Below are 24073 nucleotides of genomic sequence, written 5' to 3' on the forward strand. Positions count from 1 at the left end.
TAGGATCATCACCACCATTACCACAATGTTCACCAACTCACGCTGACCAGCGGGGTGAAGTATGGTCAAACAGCCGTCACTCGACGTGGGGATTGAGCGCCTCCTCTACCTTCCTCATCATCCAGCAGTGGATCGGCAGAATGGCTGCACGCATAGAAACACACGTGGCACGATTACTCGTGTGGTGTGTGTGTAGTGTGTGTGTTGTGTAGTGTGATGTGTGTGTAGTGTGTATATAGTGTGTGTGTGTGTGTGATGTGTGTGTAGTGTGTGTGTTGTGTGTGTGGCGTGTGTTGTGTTGTGTGTAGTGTGTGTGTGTGATGTGTAGTGTGTGTGGCGTGTGTAGTGTGTTGTGTTGTGTGTGTAGTATAGTGTGTGTGTGATGTGTGTGTAGTGTGTGGTGTGTGTGATGTGTAGTGTGATGTGTGTGTGGATGGTTGAGAAAAAGCGAAAGGCCCACTGTCATCGGCTACAGAATCCCACGTCAGAGAATAAGGAGGCTTACCGCAGCCTTCGCTCGGAGGTCCGGAGAGCCGTGAGGCGCTGCAAGGATGGGTGGTGGTCGCGGGTTGCTGAGGGGATGGAGTCTGCCTCAGTGGCCCGCGATCACAAATCTCTAATTAACTCCATCAAAAAAGTAACCTGCAGCGCCACACCTATTACCATCATTAGGGGAAAAAACGGTGATCCAATCTCCGACCCCCAGGAATAGGTTTGCAGATTTGCTGAGCATTTCTGTGAGGTCCTGGGGGAGGGAAAATCCATCAGCCAGGAAAACATTGTGGCACAAAGCGAGGATGACTCTGCTGAGGCTGCGGTGCCTCAAATATTGGAAGAAGTCACCCCCTGTGAGTGGCTGGCTGAAGTACCATCTGTTGAGGAAGTACTGAAGGCGATCCGGAGTCTGAGACCAGGAAAGGCAGCGGGCAGAGATGATCTCCCAAGCGAAATTCTGAGGGAGGGTGGCGTTTGTGCACAGACTGCCCTATATGACATCATAACAACAGTCTAGACCACTGGACGGGTTCCGCAGGATTTGAAGGATGCCCTGGTGGTTCCCCTCTTTAAGAAGGGGGACCACACAGACTGTAACAACTACAGGGGCATCTCACTCCTCAGTGTGCCGGGAAAGGTCCTAGCAAGGATTATTCAACATCGCCTCGCCAGGCACGCTGAGGAGAGGCTTGAGGAGTCCCAATGCTGTTTCAGGAAAGGGCGGTCCTGCACAGATGCCATATTTTCTGTCCGTCTGCTACAGCAGAGGTGTAGGGAATTCCAACAAGACCTACATCTCTGTTTTATTGACCTGGTCAAGGCCTATGATACCATCAATAGGCCTGGGCTCTGGGTTGATCTTCGTGCTTTTGGAGTCCCTGACCCTCTGCTCACGATCATTAAGGACCTTCATAATGGTGAGCGGGCCCAGGTAAAACTAGGTGGCCGGAGTCAGAGCCATTCCCTGTACTCCTTGGGGTGCGACAGGGATGTCCTCTGGCTCCCACATTATTTAACATCTATTTTTACCACGTAGTTCGTGAAGCCTTCAATAGCTGTACCGGGGGAATCTCCATTTGGTACAGATATAATGGGAGGCTGATCGATGCCCGGGTGCGGTCAAGGGATGGCTCCCTATTGCTCAACCACGTTACGTATGCTGATGATTTGGTAATAGCTGCTCATTCGGAGGAGTTGGAGATGCTGCTGCTGAGACTGGAGCGTGCCACTAAGAGATGGGGCCTTACCATCAGCCCCACCAAAACTAAGCACCTGCATGGGTATTTTGTACCATCGGACACCCCACCCCCACAACTCCCAATTGGTGATGGGGCAGTTGTGGAGAGTTTCCCATACCTGGGCAGTGTGCTTTTGACTGGCTCCAGTTTAACAGCAGAGGTTTCACTCTGAATCAGTCGAGCGGCAATATCTTTTCATCGGTTGCGTAACGCTGTGTGGAAGCTACCTGGTCTGTCGCTCCGCACTAAGCTTCAGGTCTTCTCGGCCACGGTCATTCCCTCCGTTCTCTACACTTGCGAAACGTGGACCCCCTTAATGGAACATCTTCGCCGATTGGAAACATTTAGGCTGGCCTGCCGACGTTCCATCCTGGGTTTAACCAGGCTGGATTGTGCGAGGAGCTCAAAAATCCTTGAAAGATCTGGGCAAGGTCCCATCGGTGAGCTCTTCCGGCAGGCAAGGCTGTGTTGGCTGGGTTATGTAGCCCGCATGCCCAGCCACCGCATGCCGAAACAGCTTTTGTTCGGCCGGATCGAGGGGGCTAAACGGGCGCGGCACGGGCTAGAGAAGAGATGGAGTGACGTGGTACAGGAGGACGTGGAGCTGAGTGGACTTGCCGATGACTGGTACCAGCGGCGTCAAGATCGGCCTCTGTGGAAGAGGCTCGTGAAGGACGTTACTGGGCAGTTGGAGGCAGTCGCCCTCCAACAACAACGGAGGGCGGAGGAGCGACGCTCACAACAACGAGCGGAGCGCCGGGTGGCTAAAGCACAGCAGGTTGGCACAGTAGGGGGCACAGGTGGTGCACCAGCCAATCATCTCAGTCAGTCGACCCGTGGCACCTGGGTCTGCCCCGTGACCTCCTGCCCGCGGGCGTTCGACACTTCACGTGGCCTCAAGGTGTACATAGCCTGGCACAAGCGTTGTGGTGACATCACCGCCACTTAGTGGGGAATGGCGATTGTTGTTGTTGTGTGGTATATTGTGTGTGGTGTGTGTGTTGTGTGGTCGCCTGTGTTACAGGCGATACGGCCTGTGTTACAGGTGACACGCTCTGTGTTACAGGCGACACGCTCTGTGTTACAGGCGACACGCTCTGTGTTACAGGCGTCACGGCCTGTGTTACAGGCTACACGGTCTGTGTCACAGGCGACACGCTCTGTGTTACGGGCGACACGGCCTGTGTTACGGGCGACACGCTCTGTGTTACGGGCGACACGCTCTGTGTTACAGGCGTCACGGCCTGTGTTACAGGCTACACGGTCTGTGTCACGGGCGACACGGCCTGTGTTACAGGCGACACGACCTGTGTCACAGGCGACACGACCTGTGTCACAGGCGACACGCTCTGTGTTACAGGCGACACGCTCTGTGTTACGGGCGACACGACCTGTGTCACAGGCGACACGGCCTGTGTCACAGGCGACACGGCCTGTGTTACAGGCGACGTAAGTCGTTGGTTCAGTCGACTGTCGTAGACCTCGTTCAATACCGCGGCCGTCAGCGTAGTGCAGGGCAACAACCGCCCCACTCTGGGCCAATGTGCGGACAACTCGCTGAATTATTGTGGACAACCCCCACGAGACCTCCTCCGATGGGGATGGTGGGTGTAGGACGTGGTTGTTGTTGCTCCCACGTGGACGTCTGTGTACATAGTACAGTAGGACGGGAGTGCTGGGTCGTCACGGGCACCGTGGTTACTGTGGCAGTGATCTTAGCACGGTGGCTACCCCTCAACCTCTGTCGAGGACTCGCTCGTTGCCGGACACGGACTGTGTTGGTCTCGTCCTGCACACTTGTGTTCAACCACCGCTACCACACTACAGGGCCACAACAACACAACCACTCACCCAACCACCCACGCACTCATTCATATATTCACCCACACATCCACTCGCCCACACGTCCACTCACCCACACGTCCACTCGCCCACACGTCCACTCACCCACACGTCCACTCACCCACACGTCCACTCACCCACACGTCCACTCACCCACACGTCCACTCACAACCACCGTCCTGCATGTCAAAAGACAAAGACCCCCCGTATAGCCTTAACAGACTGTAGGGGCAAGTGCTGTTAGCGAGCACCTATAAAGGCCAGAACGATATACGAGGGGGTGGGTGGCCAGCACCACGCCAGGCCGCCTTTGTCTCCCCAGTGGCGATGTTTACTCACCGTACCAGGTACTCATTTTAGGCTGAGTCGACCTAGGGGAGGCCCAGGACCGCTTCAGATAATCGTCACTGGGTGTTGGCCGTGAGCGGGAATCGAACCCGGGTCGCCGGGTTCATAGCGCAGCGCACTAACCGCTACACTTCCGCTCCTGTCACAACACACCCACTCACCCAACCACCCACCCACTCGTGCACACACTCACCAACATACACACTCACACAACCACCACCCTGCATGTCACAACAACACACCCACTCAGTCACCAAACTGCAGATCACAACAGTACACCCACTCATACACCAAACAACTTACCCACTCACGCTCCCAGCAACTGACTCACTCACTCAACCACTCACTCACCCACTCACTCAACCACTCACTCAACCACTCACTCAGCAACTCACTCAACCACTCACTCAGCAACTCACTCACCCACTCACTCACCCACCCACCACCCTGCAGGTCACAACAGCACACCCACTCACTCACCCATCAACTCACCCACTCACTCACCCACTCACTCACCCACTCAAGTAGTAATTCACCCAACCACTCACTCAACCACTCACTCACCCACTCAACCGGTAACTCACCCAACCACTCACCCACTCAAGCAGTAATTCACCCAATCACTCACTCACCCACTCACCCAACCACTCACCCACTCACCCAACCACTCACTCACCCACTCAACCAGAAACTCACCCACTCACCCAACCATTCACTCACCCAACCACTCACTCACCCTCTCACCCAACCACTCACTCACCCACCCAACCAGCAACTCACCCAACCACCCACTCACCCAACCACTCACTCACCCACTCACCCAGCAACTCACCCAACCACTCACCTACTCAAGCAGTAATTCACCCAATCACTCACTCACCCAACCACTCACCCAACCACTCACTCACCCACTCAACCAGAAACTCACCCAACCACTCACTCACCCACTCACTCACCCACTCACCCTCTCACCCAACCACTCACTCACCCACCCAACCAGCAACTCACCCAACCACCCACTCACCCAACCACTCACTCACCCACTCACCCAACAACTCACCCAACCTCCCACTCACCCAACCAACCACTCACTCACCCAACCACCCACTCACCCAACCACTCACTCACCCAACCACTCACTCACCCAGCAACTCACCCAACCACTCACCCACCCACCCACTCACCCAGCAACTCACCCAACCACCCACTCACCCAGCAACTCACCCAACCACCCACTCACCCAGCAACTCACCCAACCAGCCACTCACCCAACCAGCCACTCACCCAACCACTCACTCACCCAACCACCCACTCACCCAACCACCCACTCACCCAACCACCCACTCACCCAACCACCCACTCACCCACTCAACCAGAAACTCACCCACTCACCCAACCACTCACTCACCCACTCACTCACCCACTCACCCTCTCACCCAACCACTCACTCACCCACCCAACCAGCAACTCACCCAACCAACCACCCACTCACCCAACCACTCACTCACCCACTCACCCGTCAACTCACCCAACCTCCCACTCACCCAACCAACCACTCACTCACTCACCCAACCACCCACTCACCCAACCACTCACTCACCCAACCACTCACTCACCCAGCAACTCACCCAACCACCCACTCACCCACCCACCCACTCACCCAGCAACTCACCCAACCACCCACTCACCCAGCAACTCACCCAACCACCCACTCACCCAGCAACTCACCCAACCAGCCACTCACCCAATCACTCACCCAACCACTCACTCACCCAACCACCCACTCACCCAACCACCCACTCACCCAACCACCCACTCACCCAACCAGCCACTCACCCAACCACTCACTCACCCAGCAACTCACCCAACCACCCCCTCACCCAACCACTCACTCACCCAACCACTCACTCACCCAACCACCCAACCACCCACTCACCCACCCACTCACCCACCAACTCACCCACCCACCGGACTGCAGGATCACAACGCTTCTCTTTCTGCTCCTCTCCTCTGGCCAACTTTGGAATTCCCTCTCCGTCGTCTCGTTCCCCCCACACCCCTGCCCCCCACCCACCCTCCCAGCTCTTACAATAATAACCCACAACAACGTTGAAAATTCGTGTAGCCGTGACAACAACCAGCCTCATTAGGCGATTATCCAGAATTTCCAGGTGGTGGAGGGTTTAATGATACTTATATTTACTCGATCTAACCTCCCCCCTCCTCTATTGTGGATAATATCGGTCGCGAAATCCTACTACTACTCGGTGTTAAACTTTGGTTGCGATGTCATCCGTCCGTTGGTGATTGCACTCGGCAAAGATGCAACCACGATCACGTTCCACAACCATGATCACGTTCCACAACCGCTCACACAATTCCGCTTGCTGTAAACGGTTAAATACGTTTGTTGTTATTAAGTCGAATTTACGTGTGTTTGGAATTTCAGATTATCCGGCCCACCCCTCCCACCAACCATCGCCCCAGATAATAGTTGGCTCGATGTGTCGCTGCGTACGTACGTGTGTACGTATGTCGAACTTCTTTCACGCCGCACGTAGCCAACCGTGCTAATCGGCCTCTACTGGGGGGGTGTCGTGCCTGTGGTTGTGTGTGGTCTCTACTGGGGGGGTGTCGTGCCTGTGGTTGTGTGTGGCTCGGTTGGCAAACGCCGCTTCTGCGTAATCATCCGCGGCAGCGGCCACGATCGATCCACTGCTGGATGAAAGCCGATGCTCCCGAGACTCGCACCGATGTCCCTCTCGCTCTCGCGAGAACGACAGTGGCAATTCACGCGGGGACGGACAAATCTCGTTTCGGTGTTCTGTTGCGTTGCTTTCGGGATGGCCCGGCCAACATCGGAGGAGAGACGCACCTCTGGCCTTAATAACATTCTGTACAGAAACCGCCGGGCGCGCGTTTGCTCTGCAGGGCGAGGGGCGGTCGGATCATCGGCGCAGAGGGGGAAGGCCTCGAGCCTGGACTGCAACAGGGGCAAGGAGCTTACATCCCAGATGGCTGTGGGGGCGGGGGAGGAAATGGAGATTTTGATTTACGTGGTGTCAAACATACAACAAAGGGAATTCCAGACCGTGGGGGGGAGCAGCAGAGGAGGAATGAATGACCTCGCACACGAAGTGGAAGGGCTGGCTGTGGACCTGTGACAGAACGCCTTGGCTTCTGGAGCAGGGTCTGTGTGGAACGAGATGGTGGAGTGAGACGAGAGGCAGGAGAGTGTGTGGAGGGGAGTGGAGTGAGATAAGAGTGGAGAGGAAGGGGAGTGCGTGGAGTAGAGTGAGATGAGAGGGGAGAGGCAGGGGAGTGCGTGGAGGGGAGTGGAGTGAGATGAGTTGGGAGAGGTAGGAGAGTGCGTGGAGGTGAATGGAGTGAGATGAGAGTGGAGAGGCAGGAGAGAGCGTGGTGGGGAGTGGAGCGAGGGGAGAGGTAGGAGAGTGCGTGGAGGGGAGTGGAGTGAGATGAGAGGGGAGAGGTAGCCAGTCGTGCACCCATTAGAAACATTATCTCTACCGCTTTCTGAAAACATGTGGGCAGAGCCAGCGCGCCGTTCCTCTCTCGTTGCTTCTCAGTTCTGAGCAAATCGTAGGAGGACCCTGGTGCAATATCAGTGCGGCGTGCATCTCACTTAGTGTCACGATTACCAACCCTGCCTGCGTGCGTGCTGGCTATCAACTAAAGGGGGGATGGTGGGGGCGCTGACTCGGCAACTTGGAGTGCAGAGCGCGCGGTGCTTTTCTTGGCCACGGACATTTTTGCCGGATCACTCCGGCGTACAAATCCCTTCGTGTCTTGCCCTTCTTTTACCTTCCTCCGTCGCCTTCTCGCCCTCTACGTCTCAATCTTTGCTCTCTCTCTCTTTGTGTCCCTCCTCCTCCTCACATAGAGACTCACACAGAGACCCACAGACTCACACACAGACCCACAGACTCACACAGAGACCCACAGACTCACACAGAGACCCACAGACTCACACACAGACCCACAGACTCACACACAGACCCACAGACTCACACAGAGACCCACAGACTCACATAGATACCCACAGACTCACATAGAGCAGTGTTGAGTCTATGGGCAGTGTTAGTCTATGGGCAGTGTTAGTCTATGGGCAGTGTTGAGTCTATGAGCAGTGTTGAGTCAACGGGCAGTGTTGAGTCTACGGGCAGTGTTGAGTCTACGGGCAGTGTTGAGTCTATGGGTAGTGTTGAGTCTATGGGTAGTGTTGAGTCTATGAGTAGTGTTGAGTCTACGGGCAGTGTTGAGTCTACGGGTAGTGTTGAGTCTATGGGCAGTGTTGAACTTCTTTTGCACCGTATGCAGCCAACTGCTAATGGGAGGGAGGGGGGGGAAGGACAACAAACTTAACACAACAACAAGCAGCAATTCTAAAGAAATTAGTTTGTCATTTTAGACGATGACAATGTGAAAGTGCATCGCTCCCAGTGGCTTCCTAATATCGGCAGGAAGAGCGTTCCAGACGGCCGCAGTAGCGAATCTGAACGCGCCGCGCGATACGGTGACCACCATCTGTCTCCGATGGTTAGCCAAAAATGTAGTGTATAGTGTAGTGTAATGTTTAGTAGTGTCGTGTATCGTCTAATGTGTAGTAGTGTAGTTTATATAGAAGTATAGTATATAGTAGTCCATAGTGTAATGCATCGTAGTGGAGTGTATATTGTAATGTATAGTAGTATATAGTGTAGTGTAATGTTTAGTAGTGTCGTGTATCGTCTAAGGCAGGGGTCACCAAACTTTTTTCACTTTAACCTACATTGCGGGGATCACAAAAAAGATCTCCAAAATCTTGAATGAACACAAGATCCAGGTCCGTTTCAACACATTACATAAAATCCGTGATCTGGTTCCGTCTGTAAAAGATGTGATTCCGGACATACAGTACCCTGGTGTCTACAAACTAAGTTGCCTCTGTGGTAGTAGTTACATTGGCGAAACCAAACGCCATGTCTCGGACCGCATTCGTGAACACAAAGCAGACCTTAAACACGGTAGGACCAACACCTCGGCCGTGGCAGATCATTGTTATAATTCAGTAGGCTCACATGACATTGACTTTTCCAAGACAGAGGTTCTTTGTAAGCCATCTGGCTATCATGAGAGATTCGTTCATGAGGCTATCCACATATACAAGCACAGAGACAATTTCAACTGAGAAGATGGATTCTGGCTTAGCAATCATTGGAAAGATTTGATAAACCATTTCAGGTCTTAATTGATTGTTCACGCTTACAGTGGCTTTCAGACAGCATACATTAATTTTTCCTCTCCCCCCTCCTCTTTTCAGAACATAGATGGACTAGTCCTTCTAAATAAACTGCCAAATCGCTGCGTGTGGCGCTGACGTTTTTAATAAGTAAATAAATACAGCGTTTTAAAATAAATAAATTAATGCGAACCGACACACCTGATGACGCCCGTTTGTGTTATGGTCGAAACGTCGTGAAAATTTTTATTGTTTTATATATATTTATTATTTTATTGTTTCCCTTCAACGTGACTTTACCGAAAGAGCTAAGAATATATAGTAGTGTAGTTTATATAGAAGTGTAATATATAGTAGTGCAGAGTGTAATGTATCGTAGTGGAGTGTATAGTGTAATGTATAGTAGTGTATAGTGTAGTGTAATGTTTAGTAGTATCGTGTAATGTATAGTAGTGTAGTTTATATAGAGTTGTAGTATATAGTAGTGCATAGTGTAATATATCGTAGTCTAGTCTATAGTGTAATGTATAGTAGTGTATAGTGTAGTGTAATGTTTAGTAGTGTCGTGTATTGTGTAATGTATAGTAGTGTAGTTTATATAGTAGTGTAGTATATAGTAGTGCATAGTGAAATGTATAGTAGTGGAGTGTATAGTGTAATGTATAGTAGTGTATGGTGTAGTGTAATGTTTAGTAGTGTCGTATATCATGTAATGTAGAGTAGTGTAGTTTATATAGAAGTGTAGTATATAGTAGTGTAATGTATCGTAGTGGAGTGTATAGTGTAATGTTTAGTAGTGTCGTATATAGTGTATAGTAGAGATCCAGATGATTTAAAAGTGCCACAGCTCCTAGCGGCTTCCTCAATATCGGTAAGGGCAGAACGTTCCAGACGGCGCGGGAGCGCGTACAGAAAGCGCCGTGCGAGGCGGCGGCCTCCGTCTTTGTTTCATGGCCAGCTGCGAAAGGCGACCAGATGGTGGTGCTTGGTGGGGGGTGGTGGTGGGCACCGCCGCTGATACGACACACGCACACACATGCACGCACATGCACACACACACGTACACACGTACACACACGTACACACACACGTACATATACACACATACACGCACACACGCGCTGGCACCTGCGCTCGTATCGATCCCCATTGATTTTGTTCCGCCCACACAACCCCATCCCAACGCAACCCGCCCCCTCGCAACCCCCCTCGCCCCCCAAGCCCCCCAAGCCCCCCACGCCCCCCAAGCCCCCCACGCCCCCCACGCCCCCCATGCTCCCCATGCCCCCTCGCCCCCCACGCCCCCTTAGCCCCCCACGCTCCCCAAGCCCCCCACTCCGACCGCCACCCACCGCCGCTTTTGTTGGTGGGGGGAGTGGGGGGGGGTGTTTGGTGGGGGGAGTGGGGGATGTTTGGTGGGGGGGAGTAAGACGATCGATGACGTCGTTTGCTCAGCAGACGCCGGCGCGAGACACCCAATTTACACTTCCACGGTGAAGCCGACCCCCACACGCCACCCACACCCCCCACACCCCCCACACCCCCCACACCCCTCACACATCCACCACACCCCCCACACCACCCACACCCCCCACTCCCCCCACACCCCCCACACCTCCCACACCCCCCACTCCCCCCACACCCCATACACCCCCCACACCCCCACACCCCCCACACGCCACCCACACCCCCCACACCCCCCACACCACTCACACCCCCCACACCCCACACGCCCCCCACACACCACACACACCACCCCCCCACACACCACAAACCACCCCCCTACCCACATGCCACCCATCCACACACCACCCACCTACCCACACGCCACCCACCCGCCACCCACCCACACACACACCCACCACCCACACACCACACACACCACCCCCCCCACACACACCACCCCCCACCCACACACCCCCCACACACACCACCCCCCACCACACACACCACCCCCCACCACACACACCACCCCCCACCACCACACACACCACCCCCCGTCATCCACGAAACGCGGCGGTAACGAGGGAGCAGCGACAATGAGTGGAGCGGTGATGTTAGCGAGTGGGGGTTCATCCCGACAAGGCGCTCGCTCCGCTGCACGCCGCTGAATGTCTCTGCGGCATCGCGCAGCGCCAGCGTCGCCGTCACGAGGCGGAGGATCCATTGGGAAATCTCGCAGGGCAGCGCCACAACTCCGCCCCTCCTCCTACGTGTTAGAGAACGGATCCCACAGAAGCAGATGTCATAGAGCTACCTCTAAGGCCCTTCCGGTCCACATCCACGGTGGGGGGCAGCTCTTTCCCAGCCGCTCCGCCGTACGAGTACGCCGTGAGTCGTCGTGTGACAAGTCCAACCGACATTGTAATTCTCAGAGGTGCCATTTTGGCCAAATTAAGTGTGAAACTAAATTTAATTTGATGGGGGTTTGTGGGTGCATTGGGGACCATAAACTCACGACATTTGAGAATCCGGTTTAATCACAACTCAGTCTATGCGAGTCTATGGGGGGTCTCTATTTGAGTCTGTGGGTCTCTATGTGAGTCTATGGGTCTCTCTGTGAGTCTATGGCTCACTATGTGAGTCTATGGGTCTCTAAGTGAGTCTATGGGTCACTATTTGAGTCTATGTGTCTATGCGAGTCTATGGGTCTCTTTGTGAGTCTGTGGGTCTCTCTGTGAGTTTGTGGATCTCTATGCGAGTGTATGGGTCTCTTTGTGAGTCTGTGGGTCTCTACGCTACACAACCCGGTTTAATCACAGGCGCCTGCCACCTGGAATTTGAACCCTGGCTGTCAGCGGCCTCCTCTGTCTATTAAAGGGATGAGCACACTCACACCCACACACACTAAAACACTATTTTTATTTTACCAGGTACGGTCCCACTGATATGCTATGTCGCTCTTTTTTGAAGCAACCTGGCTATCGTAAATGATAGCTCAACGAAGTGGTGGATTTATCATCACCACGTGGAATTGTACACCAGCCACATACTCCAAGCGCACGTTTCAATCTAAATGTGGAGGGGGAAAAGAAGACACGGAGAATAATCCACGCGATACCACGGGGAGAGAGAGACGGACACACGCACTCGCAAACTCCAAATATACAGCAGGCGTCAGGGGTTGGGATTGAAGGCACAACCGACTTCCTGTATACCAGGTGAGGTCGTTAACATCTCATAGCCACCGTGGATGGCTATTCCCCAGTCCGTGGGTGCACTGCTACGGCGGTGGGCGCGGTGCCAATCTCTCTCTCCGCAGCAACCGTCAATAAAATAAAACCTTTCCGAGGCCGCAGGGCTCTTGAAATGTCATTGCCCCCCCCCACCTCCTCCTCAACACCACCCACGTGACCACATGGGGCCGGCAGGAGGTCGTGGGTTCAATCCCGCCCTGACACCTCCTGCTGTATATTGGGAGTCTACGTGTCTCTCTCTCTCCCTGTGGTCGCGTGGATTTTTAATCCGGGTTCCCCCTCCCGAGTTTTCCCTCCACATTTTTTAATCGACGCCACGCGTTCAGAGTGTTTGGCTGCTGCTATAAATTCCCACGTGGTGATAGGCCCACTTCTATGCGAGTCTTATGCGTCTCTACGCGAGTCTTATGGGTCTCTATGTGAGTCTGTTGAGGAGCGGTGGCGTAGCGGTTAGTGCGCTGTGCTCTGCATCCGGTGGCCCAAGTTCGATATCCGCTCACGGCCCAACACCGGTGACAATGATCTGCATCGGTCCTGGGCCTCCCCTAGATCGACTCAGCCTTAAATGAATACCTGGTGCGGTGTGTAAGCATTGCGGCTGGGCGTGGTGCTGACAACCCACCCCCTCGTACGTGTCGTAGGTGCTACTCGCTAAACAGCACTCGCCCCAATATTCTGCTCGGGAGGGGAGGAGGGAGGTGGTCTGATGTTTGGTGGGCGGCGTAAGTGACCTGGCCTTGACATTGCATTTGTAAAAATGCTTGAAACGTGCGATGTCGATTCTAACTGTGGAGGGGAAAAAACGGAGGACCCAGAGAAAAACATCCACGGGGAGAGAGAGAGACACGCAAACTCCAAATATACAGCAGCAGCAGCAGGCATCAGTCGGGATCGAACTCACGACCTCTTGTATACCAGGCGAGGTAGTTAACATCTCCCAGCCACCGTGATGATGAGAGAGAGAGAGAGACGCAAACTCCAAATATACAGCAGCAGCAGGCGTCAGAGTCGGGATCGAACTCACGACCTCCTGTATACCAGGCGAGGTAGTTAACATCTCCCAGCCAACACGGCACCCCTTTGATCGTGCTGTTTGTTGCTGGCCTTTGGGTCCTGTGGTCGGCAATTCCTGTGTGTGAAACGAAACGGGAAACTCCACTCTTGTTGTCGTGGTTGTTCATGTAAATCACCGAAACAAACAAACTGTTGACGATGTTTTACAGCTTCGGTGACACGGGCAAGGGAGGCGAAGGGCTCTCGAAGGACTGTGGGGGTGGAGAAGAGGGTAACAGACGTCACCACCACCACCATCGCCAAGTTAACCACCGTCTCCTCGCCACTGTCGCCACCAAAACCACCACCGTCACAACCACCACCATCACCACGAACTTAACCACCATCATCACCACTGTCGTCACAACCGCCAACTTAACCACCACCTTCACAGCCACCACCGTCACACCAACTTAACTACCACCGTCGCTACTCTCGCCACCACCACGACCAGCACTGTCACAACCACCAACTTCACCACAACCCTCGCCACTGTCACCACCACCACCACCACCACGACCACCACCGTCACAACCGCAACTGCCACCGCCGCCACCTTCGTTCGCCGCCGCCACCACCACCACCACCACCAAAACCGCCACGATGTCGGTGTCGGTGCACGAGAACCGCAAGTCGCGCGCGAGCACGGGCTCCATGAACCTGGCGCTCTTCCACAAGCCGGGCCACGCCGACTGCGTGCTGGGGCGCCTCTGCGCCCTGCGCAAGCGCTCGCTCTTCACGGACGTGGTGCTGCGGGCGGGCGAGCGCGACTTCCCGTGCCACCGCGCCGTGCTGGCCGCGTGCAGCCGCTACTTCGAGGCGATGTTCGCCGGCGGGCTGCGCGAGAGCCGTGACGGCGAGGTGGACTTCCACGAGGCGATCCACCCCGAGGTGCTCGAGCTCCTCCTCGACTTCGCCTACACGGCCAAGTGAGTCGCTCGCCGTCACCCACCCCACTCACCCGGTGGGCGAGCGAGTGGTCGGGTTGGTGGGTGAGTGGCTGGGTGGGGGAGTGGGTGGTTGGGTGAGTAGGCTGGTTGAGTGGCTGGGTGGGGGAATGGGTGGTTGGGTGAGTGGCTGGGGGAGTGGTTGGGTGAGTAAGTGGCTGGGTGAGTAAGTGGCTGAGTGAGTAAGTGGCTGGGTGAGTAAGTGGCTGGGTGAGTAAGTGGCTGGGTGAGTAAGTGGCTGGGTGAGTAAGTGGCTGGGTGAGTAAGTGGCTGGGTGAGTAAGTGGCTGGGTGAGTAAGTGGCTGGGTGAGTAAGTGGCTGGGTGAGTAAGTGGGTGGGTGAGTAAGTGGCTGGGTGAGTAAGTGGCTGGGTGAGTAAGTGGCTGGGTGAGTAAGTGGCTGGGTGAGTAAGTGGCTGGGTGAGTAAGTGGCTGGGTGAGTAAGTGGCTGGGTGAGTAAGTGGCTGGGTGAGTAAGTGGCTGGGTGAGTAAGTGGGTGGGTGAGTGGCTGGGTGAGTAAGTGGTTGGGTGAGTAAGTGGCTGGGTGAGTAAGTGGCTGGGTGAGTAAATGGCTGGGTGAGTAAGTGGCTGGGTGAGTAAGTGGCTGGGTGAGTAAGTGGCTGGGTGAGTAAGTGGCTGGGTGAGTAGGTGGCTGGGTGAGTAGGTGGCTGGGTGAGTAGGTGGCTGGGTGAGTAAGTGGCTGGGTGAGTAAGTGGCTGGGTGAGTAAGTGGCTGGGTGAGTAAGTGGCTGAGTGAGTAAGTGGCTGGGTGAGTAAGTGGCTGGGTGAGTAAGTGGCTGGGTGAGTAAGTGGCTGGGTGAGTAAGTGGCTGGGTGAGTAAGTGGCTGGGTGAGTAAGTGGCTGGGTGAGTAAGTGGCTGGGTGAGTAAGTGGCTGGGTGAGTAAGTGGCTGGGTGAGTAAGTGGCTGGGTGAGTAAGTGGCTGGGTGAGTAAGTGGCTGGGTGAGTAAGTGGCTGGGTGAGTAAGTGGCTGGGTGAGTAAGTGGCTGGGTGAGTAAGTGGCTGGGTGAGTAAGTGGCTGGGTGAGTAAGTGGCTGGGTGAGTAAGTGGCTGGGTGAGTAAGTGGCTGGGTGAGTAAGTGGCTGGGTGAGTAAGTGGGTGGGTGAGTGGCTGGGTGAGTAAGTGGCTGGGTGAGTAAGTGGCTGGGTGAGTAAATGGCTGGGTGAGTAAGTGGCTGGGTGAGTAAGTGGCTGGGTGAGTAAGTGGCTGGGTGAGTAAGTGGCTGGGTGGGGGAGTGGGTGGTTGGGTGAGTAGGCTGGTTGAGTGGCTGGGTGGGGGAATGGGTGGTTGGGTGAGTGGCTGGGGGAGTGGTTGGGTGAGTAAGTGGCTGGGTGAGTAAGTGGCTGGGTGAGTAAGTGGCTGGGTGAGTAAGTGGCTGGGTGAGTAAGTGGCTGGGTGAGTAAGTGGCTGGGTGAGTAAGTGGCTGGGTGAGTAAGTGGCTGGGTGAGTAAGTGGCTGGGTGAGTAAGTGGCTGGGTGAGTAAGTGGCTGGGTGAGTAAGTGGCTGGGTGAGTAAGTGGGTGGGTGAGTAAGTGGCTGGGTGAGTAAGTGGCTGGGTGAGTAAGTGGCTGGGTGAGTAAGTGGCTGGGTGAGTAAGTGGCTGGGTGAGTAAGTGGCTGGGTGAGTAAGTGGCTGGGTGAGTAAGTGGCTGGGTGAGTAAGTGGCTGGGTGAGTAAGTGGCTGGGTGAGTAAGTGGGTGGGTGAGTGGCTGGGTGAGTAAGTGGTTGGGTGAGTAAGTGGCTGGGTGAGTAAGTGGCTGGGTGAGTAAATGGCTGGGTGAGTAAGTGGTTGGGTGAGTAAGTGGCTGGGTGAGTAAGTGGCTGGGTGAGTAAATGGCTGGGTGAGTAAGTGGCTGGGTGAGTAAGTGGCTGGGTGAGTAAGTGGCTGGGTGAGTAAGTGGCTGGGTGAGTAGGTGGCTGGGTGAGTAGGTGGCTGGGTGAGTAAGTGGCTGGGTGAGTAAGTGGCTGGGTGAGTAAGTGGCTGGGTGAGTAAGTGGCTGAGTGAGTAAGTGGCTGGGTGAGTAAGTGGCTGGGTGAGTAAGTGGCTGGGTGAGTAAGTGGCTGGGTGAGTAAGTGGCTGGGTGAGTAAGTGGCTGGGTGAGTAAGTGGCTGGGTGAGTAAGTGGCTGGGTGAGTAAGTGGCTGGGTGAGTAAGTGGCTGGGTGAGTAAGTGGGTGGGTGAGTAAGTGGCTGGGTGAGTAAGTGGCTGGGTGAGTAAGTGGCTGGGTGAGTAAGTGGCTGGGTGAGTAAGTGGCTGGGTGAGTAAGTGGCTGGGTGAGTAAGTGGCTGGGTGAGTAAGTGGCTGGGTGAGTAAGTGGCTGGGTGAGTAAGTGGCTGGGTGAGTAAGTGGGTGGGTGAGTGGCTGGGTGAGTAAGTGGTTGGGTGAGTAAGTGGCTGGGTGAGTAAGTGGCTGGGTGAGTAAATGGCTGGGTGAGTAAGTGGCTGGGTGAGTAAGTGGCTGGGTGAGTAAGTTGCTGGGTGAGTAAGTGGCTGGGTGGGGGAGTGGGTGGTTGGGTGAGTAGGCTGGTTGAGTGGCTGGGTGGGGGAATGGGTGGTTGGGTGAGTGGCTGGGGGAGTGGTTGGGTGAGTAAGTGGCTGGGTGAGTAAGTGGCTGAGTGAGTAAGTGGCTGGGTGAGTAAGTGGCTGGGTGAGTAAGTGGCTGGGTGAGTAAGTGGCTGGGTGAGTAAGTGGCTGGGTGAGTAAGTGGCTGGGTGAGTAAGTGGCTGGGTGAGTAAGTGGCTGGGTGAGTAAGTGGCTGGGTGAGTAAGTGGCTGGGTGAGTAAGTGGGTGGGTGAGTAAGTGGCTGGGTGAGTAAGTGGCTGGGTGAGTAAGTGGCTGGGTGAGTAAGTGGCTGGGTGAGTAAGTGGCTGGGTGAGTAAGTGGCTGGGTGAGTAAGTGGCTGGGTGAGTAAGTGGCTGGGTGAGTAAGTGGCTGGGTGAGTAAGTGGGTGGGTGAGTGGCTGGGTGAGTAAGTGGTTGGGTGAGTAAGTGGCTGGGTGAGTAAGTGGCTGGGTGAGTAAATGGCTGGGTGAGTAAGTGGCTGGGTGAGTAAGTGGCTGGGTGAGTAAGTGGCTGGGTGAGTAAGTGGCTGGGTGAGTAGGTGGCTGGGTGAGTAGGTGGCTGGGTGAGTAGGTGGCTGGGTGAGTAAGTGGCTGGGTGAGTAAGTGGCTGGGTGAGTAAGTGGCTGGGTGAGTAAGTGGCTGGGTGAGTAAGTGGCTGGGTGAGTAAGTGGGTGGGTGAGTAAGTGGCTGGGTGAGTAAGTGGGTGGGTGAGTAAGTGGCTGGGTGAGTAAGTGGCTGGGTGAGTAAGTGGCTGGGTGAGTAAGTGGCTGGGTGAGTAAGTGGCTGGGTGAGTAAGTGGCTGGGTGAGTAAGTGGCTGGGTGAGTAGGTGGCTGGGTGAGTAAGTGGCTGGGTGAGTAAGTGGCTGGGTGAGTAAGTGGCTGGGTGAGTAAGTGGCTGGGTGAGTAAGTGGCTGGGTGAGTAAGTGGCTGGGTGAGTAAGTGGCTGGGTGAGTAAGTGGCTGGGTGAGTAAGTGGCTGGGTGAGTAAGTGGGTGAGTAAGTGGGTGAGTAAGTGGGTGAGTGTGCTGCAGTGACCTGCTGTGATGGTGGCTAGAGACAGTGTGGTCGAGGCAGCGGGTGATCTCAGCACGGGTGGTGGAGGAATCAACGAGCGAGGTTCACAGGAACAAGTCACCATGGTAGTTGACCGTGGTGGCTGGAGATGTTAACTACCTCGCCTGGCATACAGGAGGTTGTGGGCTCGATCCTGACCCGGACTCCTCCTGTATACAGATAGTCCCCGAGTTACGGTGGTCCGACTTACGATATTTCGATTTTACGATGGCGATAGCGATACGACAAAATTGTTAAATATTTTAAATTTTGCGCGGTAGGCAAACGCAGCAGCGAACAACACGTTCAATGCATTTTAAAAGTTTTTTTTTTTATAGCAGATTGGATTGTTTGCTGAAAAAAGTTTTTATCAAATTGCAGTTCATATAGGTAGGAATTTACCTTGTTTTTTTCTACTGTGCAATACAGTATTGTAATTAATAAATGCATGCAGTATATAGTTTATACAGTACGGTACTGTAAATTGCTCTGTTTTGCTAAATTATCACCATTCTTATAGACTCCTGGGTAGGCTAAGGCCATCTTCGACTTATGATATTTTTGACTTACGATGGGGTCGTCGTAACGCATCTCCATCGTAAGTAGAGGACTACCTGCATTTGGAGTTTGTGTGTCTCTCTCTCTGTGGGTCACGTGGATTTTTCTCCAGGTCCTCCGGTTTTTCCCCTCCACATCTAGAATCAACATCACGCGTTTAGAGTATTTGGCTGCTGCTGTAGATCTCCACGTGACGATGATAAGCCCACTTCGTTGGGTTATCATTTGTGATGGCCAGGTCACTTCTGATGAAGAGCCGCTACGTTTCGCGGCTCATTGACGCCTCACGTGGTAAATATGTTTTAATTGTTTAGTTTGGTAGCAGCGATAAAAGAGCGTGAAGGGGGGGGGGGCTGTTACTGTCGGTGAGTGGGTGAATGGTAGAGAGTGGTGTGAGCACTCGGGACTGGGGCGCTCCAGCCCGGGTGTGGTTTGTACTTTGTACGCACGACGCGGAGTCACCACCGACCATCTCCTTGGGCGGAACTCAAACTCGGGCGTTGTCAGGTTCGCGGCGCAGCAGCATCAGCAGCAGCATCATTATCAGCATCAGCATGAGCATCAGCAGCAGCATGAGCATCAGTAGCAGCAGCAGCATCAGTAGCAGCAGCAGCATCGGTAGCAGCAGAAGCATCAGTAGCAGCAGCATCAGTAGCAGCATCAGTAGCAGCAGCATCATCAGCAGCATCATCAACAGCAGCATCATCAGCAGCATCATCATCAGCAGCATCAGCAGCAGCAGCAGTGCGCTCGCCGCTGCGGCCCACCGCTCCCCGCTGTGTCATTGGTGGTTGACGAGAAGTTGCCTCGGCTTCGTTTGTGGGCGAGAGAGGCGCAGGCTTGGAACGGTTTGCGTCAATCAGCCAACGCGCAGGGTTTTCTCCTGAAGGTCAACTCCAAAACGTGGAAACCAAGAGGCTAGGAGGTGAATGTGCGGCTCTGCAATTGCTTCCCCTGTGTACCACGGTGGCAAGGAGATGTTAACTCCCTCGCCTGGTATGCAGGAGGGCGTGGATTCGATCCCGACCCTGACGCCTGCTGCTGCTGTATATTTGGAGTTTGCGTCTCTCTCTCTCTCTCCGTGGTCGCGTGGATTTTTTAAATCTGGGTCCTCCGGTTTTTTCCCCTTCATATTTAGAATTGACATCACACGTTTAGAGTGTTTGGCTGCCAGAAATGTCCACACGATGACGATCAGCCCACTTCATTGAGCTGTCGTTTGTGATGGCCAGGTCACTTCTGAAAAAGAGCTTCATAGCTCAGAGGGCCCTACCTGGTAAAATACAAATAAATTTTGATTTAAAGCTTTCATGACTGCAGGGATTCATATTCTTGGTTCTTTCGGTAAAGTCACGTAGAAGGGGAACAATAAAATATTTGTTTATATTTTTATTATTTTATTGTTTCCCTTCTACGTGACTTTACTGAAAGAACCAAGAATAATAAAAATAGTTTGGTGTTAGTTTCAGCAAACTCCCTCTTCTGGTATGCAGGAGGTCGTGGGTTCAATCCCGACTCTGACGCCTGCTGCTGTATATTTTGAGTTTTCTGCGTCTCTCTCTCTCTCTCATCATCATCATCACGGTGGCTAGGAGATGTTAACTCGCTCGCCCGGTATGCAGGAGATTGTGGGTTCAATCCTGACCCTGACGCCTGCTGCTGTATATTTTGAGTTTTCTGCGTCTCTCTCTCCCCTCCCTATTTAGAATCAACATCGCGGTGATGATGATGACGATGATAGCCTCTTGGTTGAGCTGAAAGCTGGCGGAAGGAGGCTCTCCTCTAGAGGGTAAAATGTAACGATGACGAGATGTAAACTTGAACTTGCATAAAACCCACAGAACTCTTTGCATTTGCAAAGTCTCCGTTTATTTCTCGTGCAGACAAACACTGGGGTTGGAAACAATAAGCAATTGGTGTTTTACCCTTTCTGGCAATACAACAGGAGGTGTGAAGATGTTCAAACACCAACTATAAACCCTTTGCAAGGATTCGAGTCTGCATTGACCATGCAAACAAACACGCTGGTAATGTTTGATGCATTGCCTTTGAAACTGATTGGCCTACACCAGAGACAGCCTTCTCTAGGGCCTTGTCTCACCACCAGCGTCAGAGCAGAGAACGCCACAAGGCGACCAGTACAAGGACAATGCCACTATCAGGGCGTTTATAGCTCGGGGTGAGCAGCTACAAATTGGGACCTTTTTGGCAGGATCAAAGTATGAAAAAATAAGAACAGGTTTTACACATTCCGGCAAAGAAACAGGAGGTGTTAAGATGCTTCAAATGTAATGCATCATATTTTATCGGAGCATGTTTGTTTGAATGTTCACCACAAGTACTTTGTGTGGTCAATGCAGTTTCTGTTTGGTATTTGAACATCTTAACACCACCTGTTTTCATTGCCGGAAAGGGTAAAAGCTATTCTTATTTTTTCATACTTTGATACTGGCAAAAACGGTCCCATTTTGTAGCGAAACACTGGGGAGATGCCCCCCCCCCACCCCGTTACACAGGCCCGAGCCCTGCGGTGGAAATTCCACATTCCTGTGGTGGTGGGGGTGGCGGGCGGGGGGGGGGGCGAATTAATTCGCGTGATATCTGCGGTTAACTTCCCACCGGCTGAGCGAGCGTTGCCTGCTTTGAACCGTTGCCCCGAGGCGACCGGGGGTTTGAACTCGCACACTCGCAGTTACCGTGGCCTTGCGCCCCAGCAATGCCCCCGGCCGTTGGCCAAACCACCCCCGGAATTCACAGCGGAGGCAAAGGCGCAGCCTTGCAAGTTCCCTCTCGCGTATCTGCTGGTGGAAGAGGGTCTCAGTTCAAGGAAGGTCTCGAGAGCCTCGCTCTGGTTGAGGGTATTTAAACTTTTAATGGAATACCATCCAACCTAAACTACACTCTATAGAAGAGGGGTCGTTAAACCCTCCACCACTCACCTACTAACGCACCCACTCACTCAATCACTCGTATTTTAGCCAACTCACTCACCCACTTACTCATTCACTCACTCACCCACTCACTCACCCGGTTTTAGGCGTAGCAGTAGTAGTAGGAGTAGGCTTTCGCGACCAATATTATCCATAATAGAGGTTTTTTTGGGTTTGATCGCGTAAATATCAATGCGCCATTAAACCCGCCACTACCCAAAACAGCCAATTAGTGAGGTTTGTCACGTAAACAACACATGGCAATTCGTTACTAGTTCAGCACACCAGTTGTGTGTTGGAGAATAAACCCACAACATCTACAAATCGAGTACGCGATAGAGTGAATGGAACCACGTCGCAGCCTGAGTAGGAATAAGTGGTTTGTACGACTGCCTTCGCGTAGCATCACACGAGGCACTGGGATGCTGCTGGATGCTTCTAGAAGCTATCCCACGCCCTCAGTCTTTGTTGAGCCTTCGTACGCATCTCACGTGCTATCGCAGACTGCACTTTATCGTATATGCCAGAACTACGGCTACTGCGGCATTATAGGAGAACCGGCTGTATTTTTATTTTACCAGGTAAGGCCCACTTGAGCTGTATAGTTATTTTTCAGAAGCGACCTCGTCACAAATGATAGCTCAACCAAGTGGCTCATTATGAACACGTGGACATTTTTAGCAGCCAAATACTTTAAACGCGTGACGTTGATATTGAATGCAGAGAGGAAAAACCAGAGGACCCGGAGAAAAATCCGCGCGACCACGGGGAGAGAGAGAGAGACATGCAGACTCCAAATATACAGCGGGCGTCAGGGTCGGGATCTGAACCCAGGACCACCTGTATACTTGGCGAGGTAGTTAACATCTCCTAGCCACCGTGATGATGATGATGAGAGAGAGAGACGCGCAAACTCCAAATATACAGCGGGCGTCAGGGTCGGGATCTGAACCCAGGACCACCTGTATACTAGGCGAGGTAGTTAACATCTAGCCACCGTGATGATGATGAGAGAGAGAGACACGCAAACTCCAAATACAGGTAGTCCTCTACTTACGATGGGGATGATTTACGACGACCCCATCACAAGTCAAAACTATCGTAAGTCTAAGAGAGAGAGAACACACAAACTCCAAATATACAGCAGGTCTCGGGGGTCGGAATCGGAACCCACGACCTCGTGCATGTCGGGCGAGGAAGATACCAACTCCTGTCTACCGTGGTGCCCAACTGCGGCAGGCCCACCCCTGAACTCGCCCGGTATTCTGAGGACAGGACACACGTGTTCTCTACACGTGCGACTGACTGTGGGCGTCCAGAAGTCGAGATGCTAAAACCGACAATCACTTTCAACTCATTCTCTCTCTGACCATTGTTCACAGTCACTTCCTTATCACTCGATTATCTCGAGCATCGACCGCGGGCATTGTTCCCGTGACATTCGCCCCTAGATAGCTCCTCCGCCCATTGCAACAACAGCGGGTGTTTTCTGTCAGATTGGCCGCGTCCTTCGATGCGGGCTGCGTGCAACCACCCACCCCCACCCATAACCCTTTGTTGCTGTTGGCCTTTTGGCGTTGTTCCGTGGTATAACGCCGGTGGTGCCGGCCAAGACGATGTGTACATCATTATTATTACCATCAGAGCCAAGTGTGTTTGCTTGTTTTACCACGTGTGCGTGTGGTTAATGCAGACTTGATTCCTTGCAATAGGTGTATCATCTCTGTGCGTGGTTGAACGTCTTAACACAACTGCTGTTTTATTGCCAGGCAGGGTAAACGCACCAATTGTGATTTTTTTTTCAAACCTTGATCATGTCTAAAAGAGATACCGTGCTCAGATTCCTGTCTCCCTGCCCACTCTGTAACACCCCTGCTTGGTCACACATTGCTACCACTGTCAACCGATATCTGTTTGTCATTTGCGTTTTGTCATTTGCGCTCCGATCAGTCTAGAGGTCATCTGCCCGACCCATGTTTGCGCCGCACGCAATTTCTTATTTGGCGTTGATGTCATATTGATTTGCGTTTGTGCAATATTTTCGATTTCTCAGGTGGTGCAAATTGTTTTTATTTTCGTTAGGATTATCGATTTGCATCCTTGCCGTGCTTTTATTTCATTTGCTTTTGCTGCTGTCACTTCGGCACCTGCAATTGGCTATGTATGGTGCCAAAGAAGTTCAACACAATACATAGTTCGTAGACTAACACTGCCCATAGGCTCAACACTGCCCATAGACTCAACACTGCCCATAGACTCAACACTGCCCATAAACTAACACTGCCCATAAACTAACACTGCCCATAGAGTAACACTCCCCATAGACTAACACTGCCCATAGACTAACACTACTCATAGACTCAACACTGCCCATAGACTCAACACTGCCCATAGACTAACAAAGCCCATAGTCTAACACTACCCATAGACTAACACTGCCCATAGACTAACACTACTCATAGACTCAACACTGCCCATAGACTCAACACTGCCCATAAACTAACACTGCCCATAAACTAACACTGCCCATAGAGTAACACTCCCCATAGACTAACACTGCCCATAGACTAACACTACTCATAGACTCAACACTGCCCATAG

At 53.2% G+C, this 24073-nt stretch overlaps 1 protein-coding gene across 3 annotated transcripts in view; it reads left to right on the forward strand.

Annotated features, from left to right (window-relative positions):
• Positions 1 to 24073, forward strand: part of LOC116954886 (ectoderm-neural cortex protein 1-like) — a 42086-nt gene that overhangs the window by 5075 nt on the left and 12938 nt on the right. For all 3 annotated transcript variants that reach the window (XM_076052611.1, XM_076052612.1, XM_076052613.1), the window contains exon 3: positions 13583 to 14341. In XM_076052611.1, coding sequence (XP_075908726.1) covers positions 14016 to 14341 — 326 coding nt within the window. In that variant the 5' untranslated portion in view covers positions 13583 to 14015. The remainder of the gene's footprint in view (positions 1 to 13582; positions 14342 to 24073) is intronic.

Source organism: Petromyzon marinus, chromosome 57 (assembly GCF_048934315.1).
Source record: "Petromyzon marinus isolate PM22_M1 ecotype Great Lakes invasive population chromosome 57, UKy_Petmar_22M1.pri1.0, whole genome shotgun sequence".
NCBI classification, from domain to species: domain Eukaryota; kingdom Metazoa; phylum Chordata; class Hyperoartia; order Petromyzontiformes; family Petromyzontidae; genus Petromyzon; species Petromyzon marinus.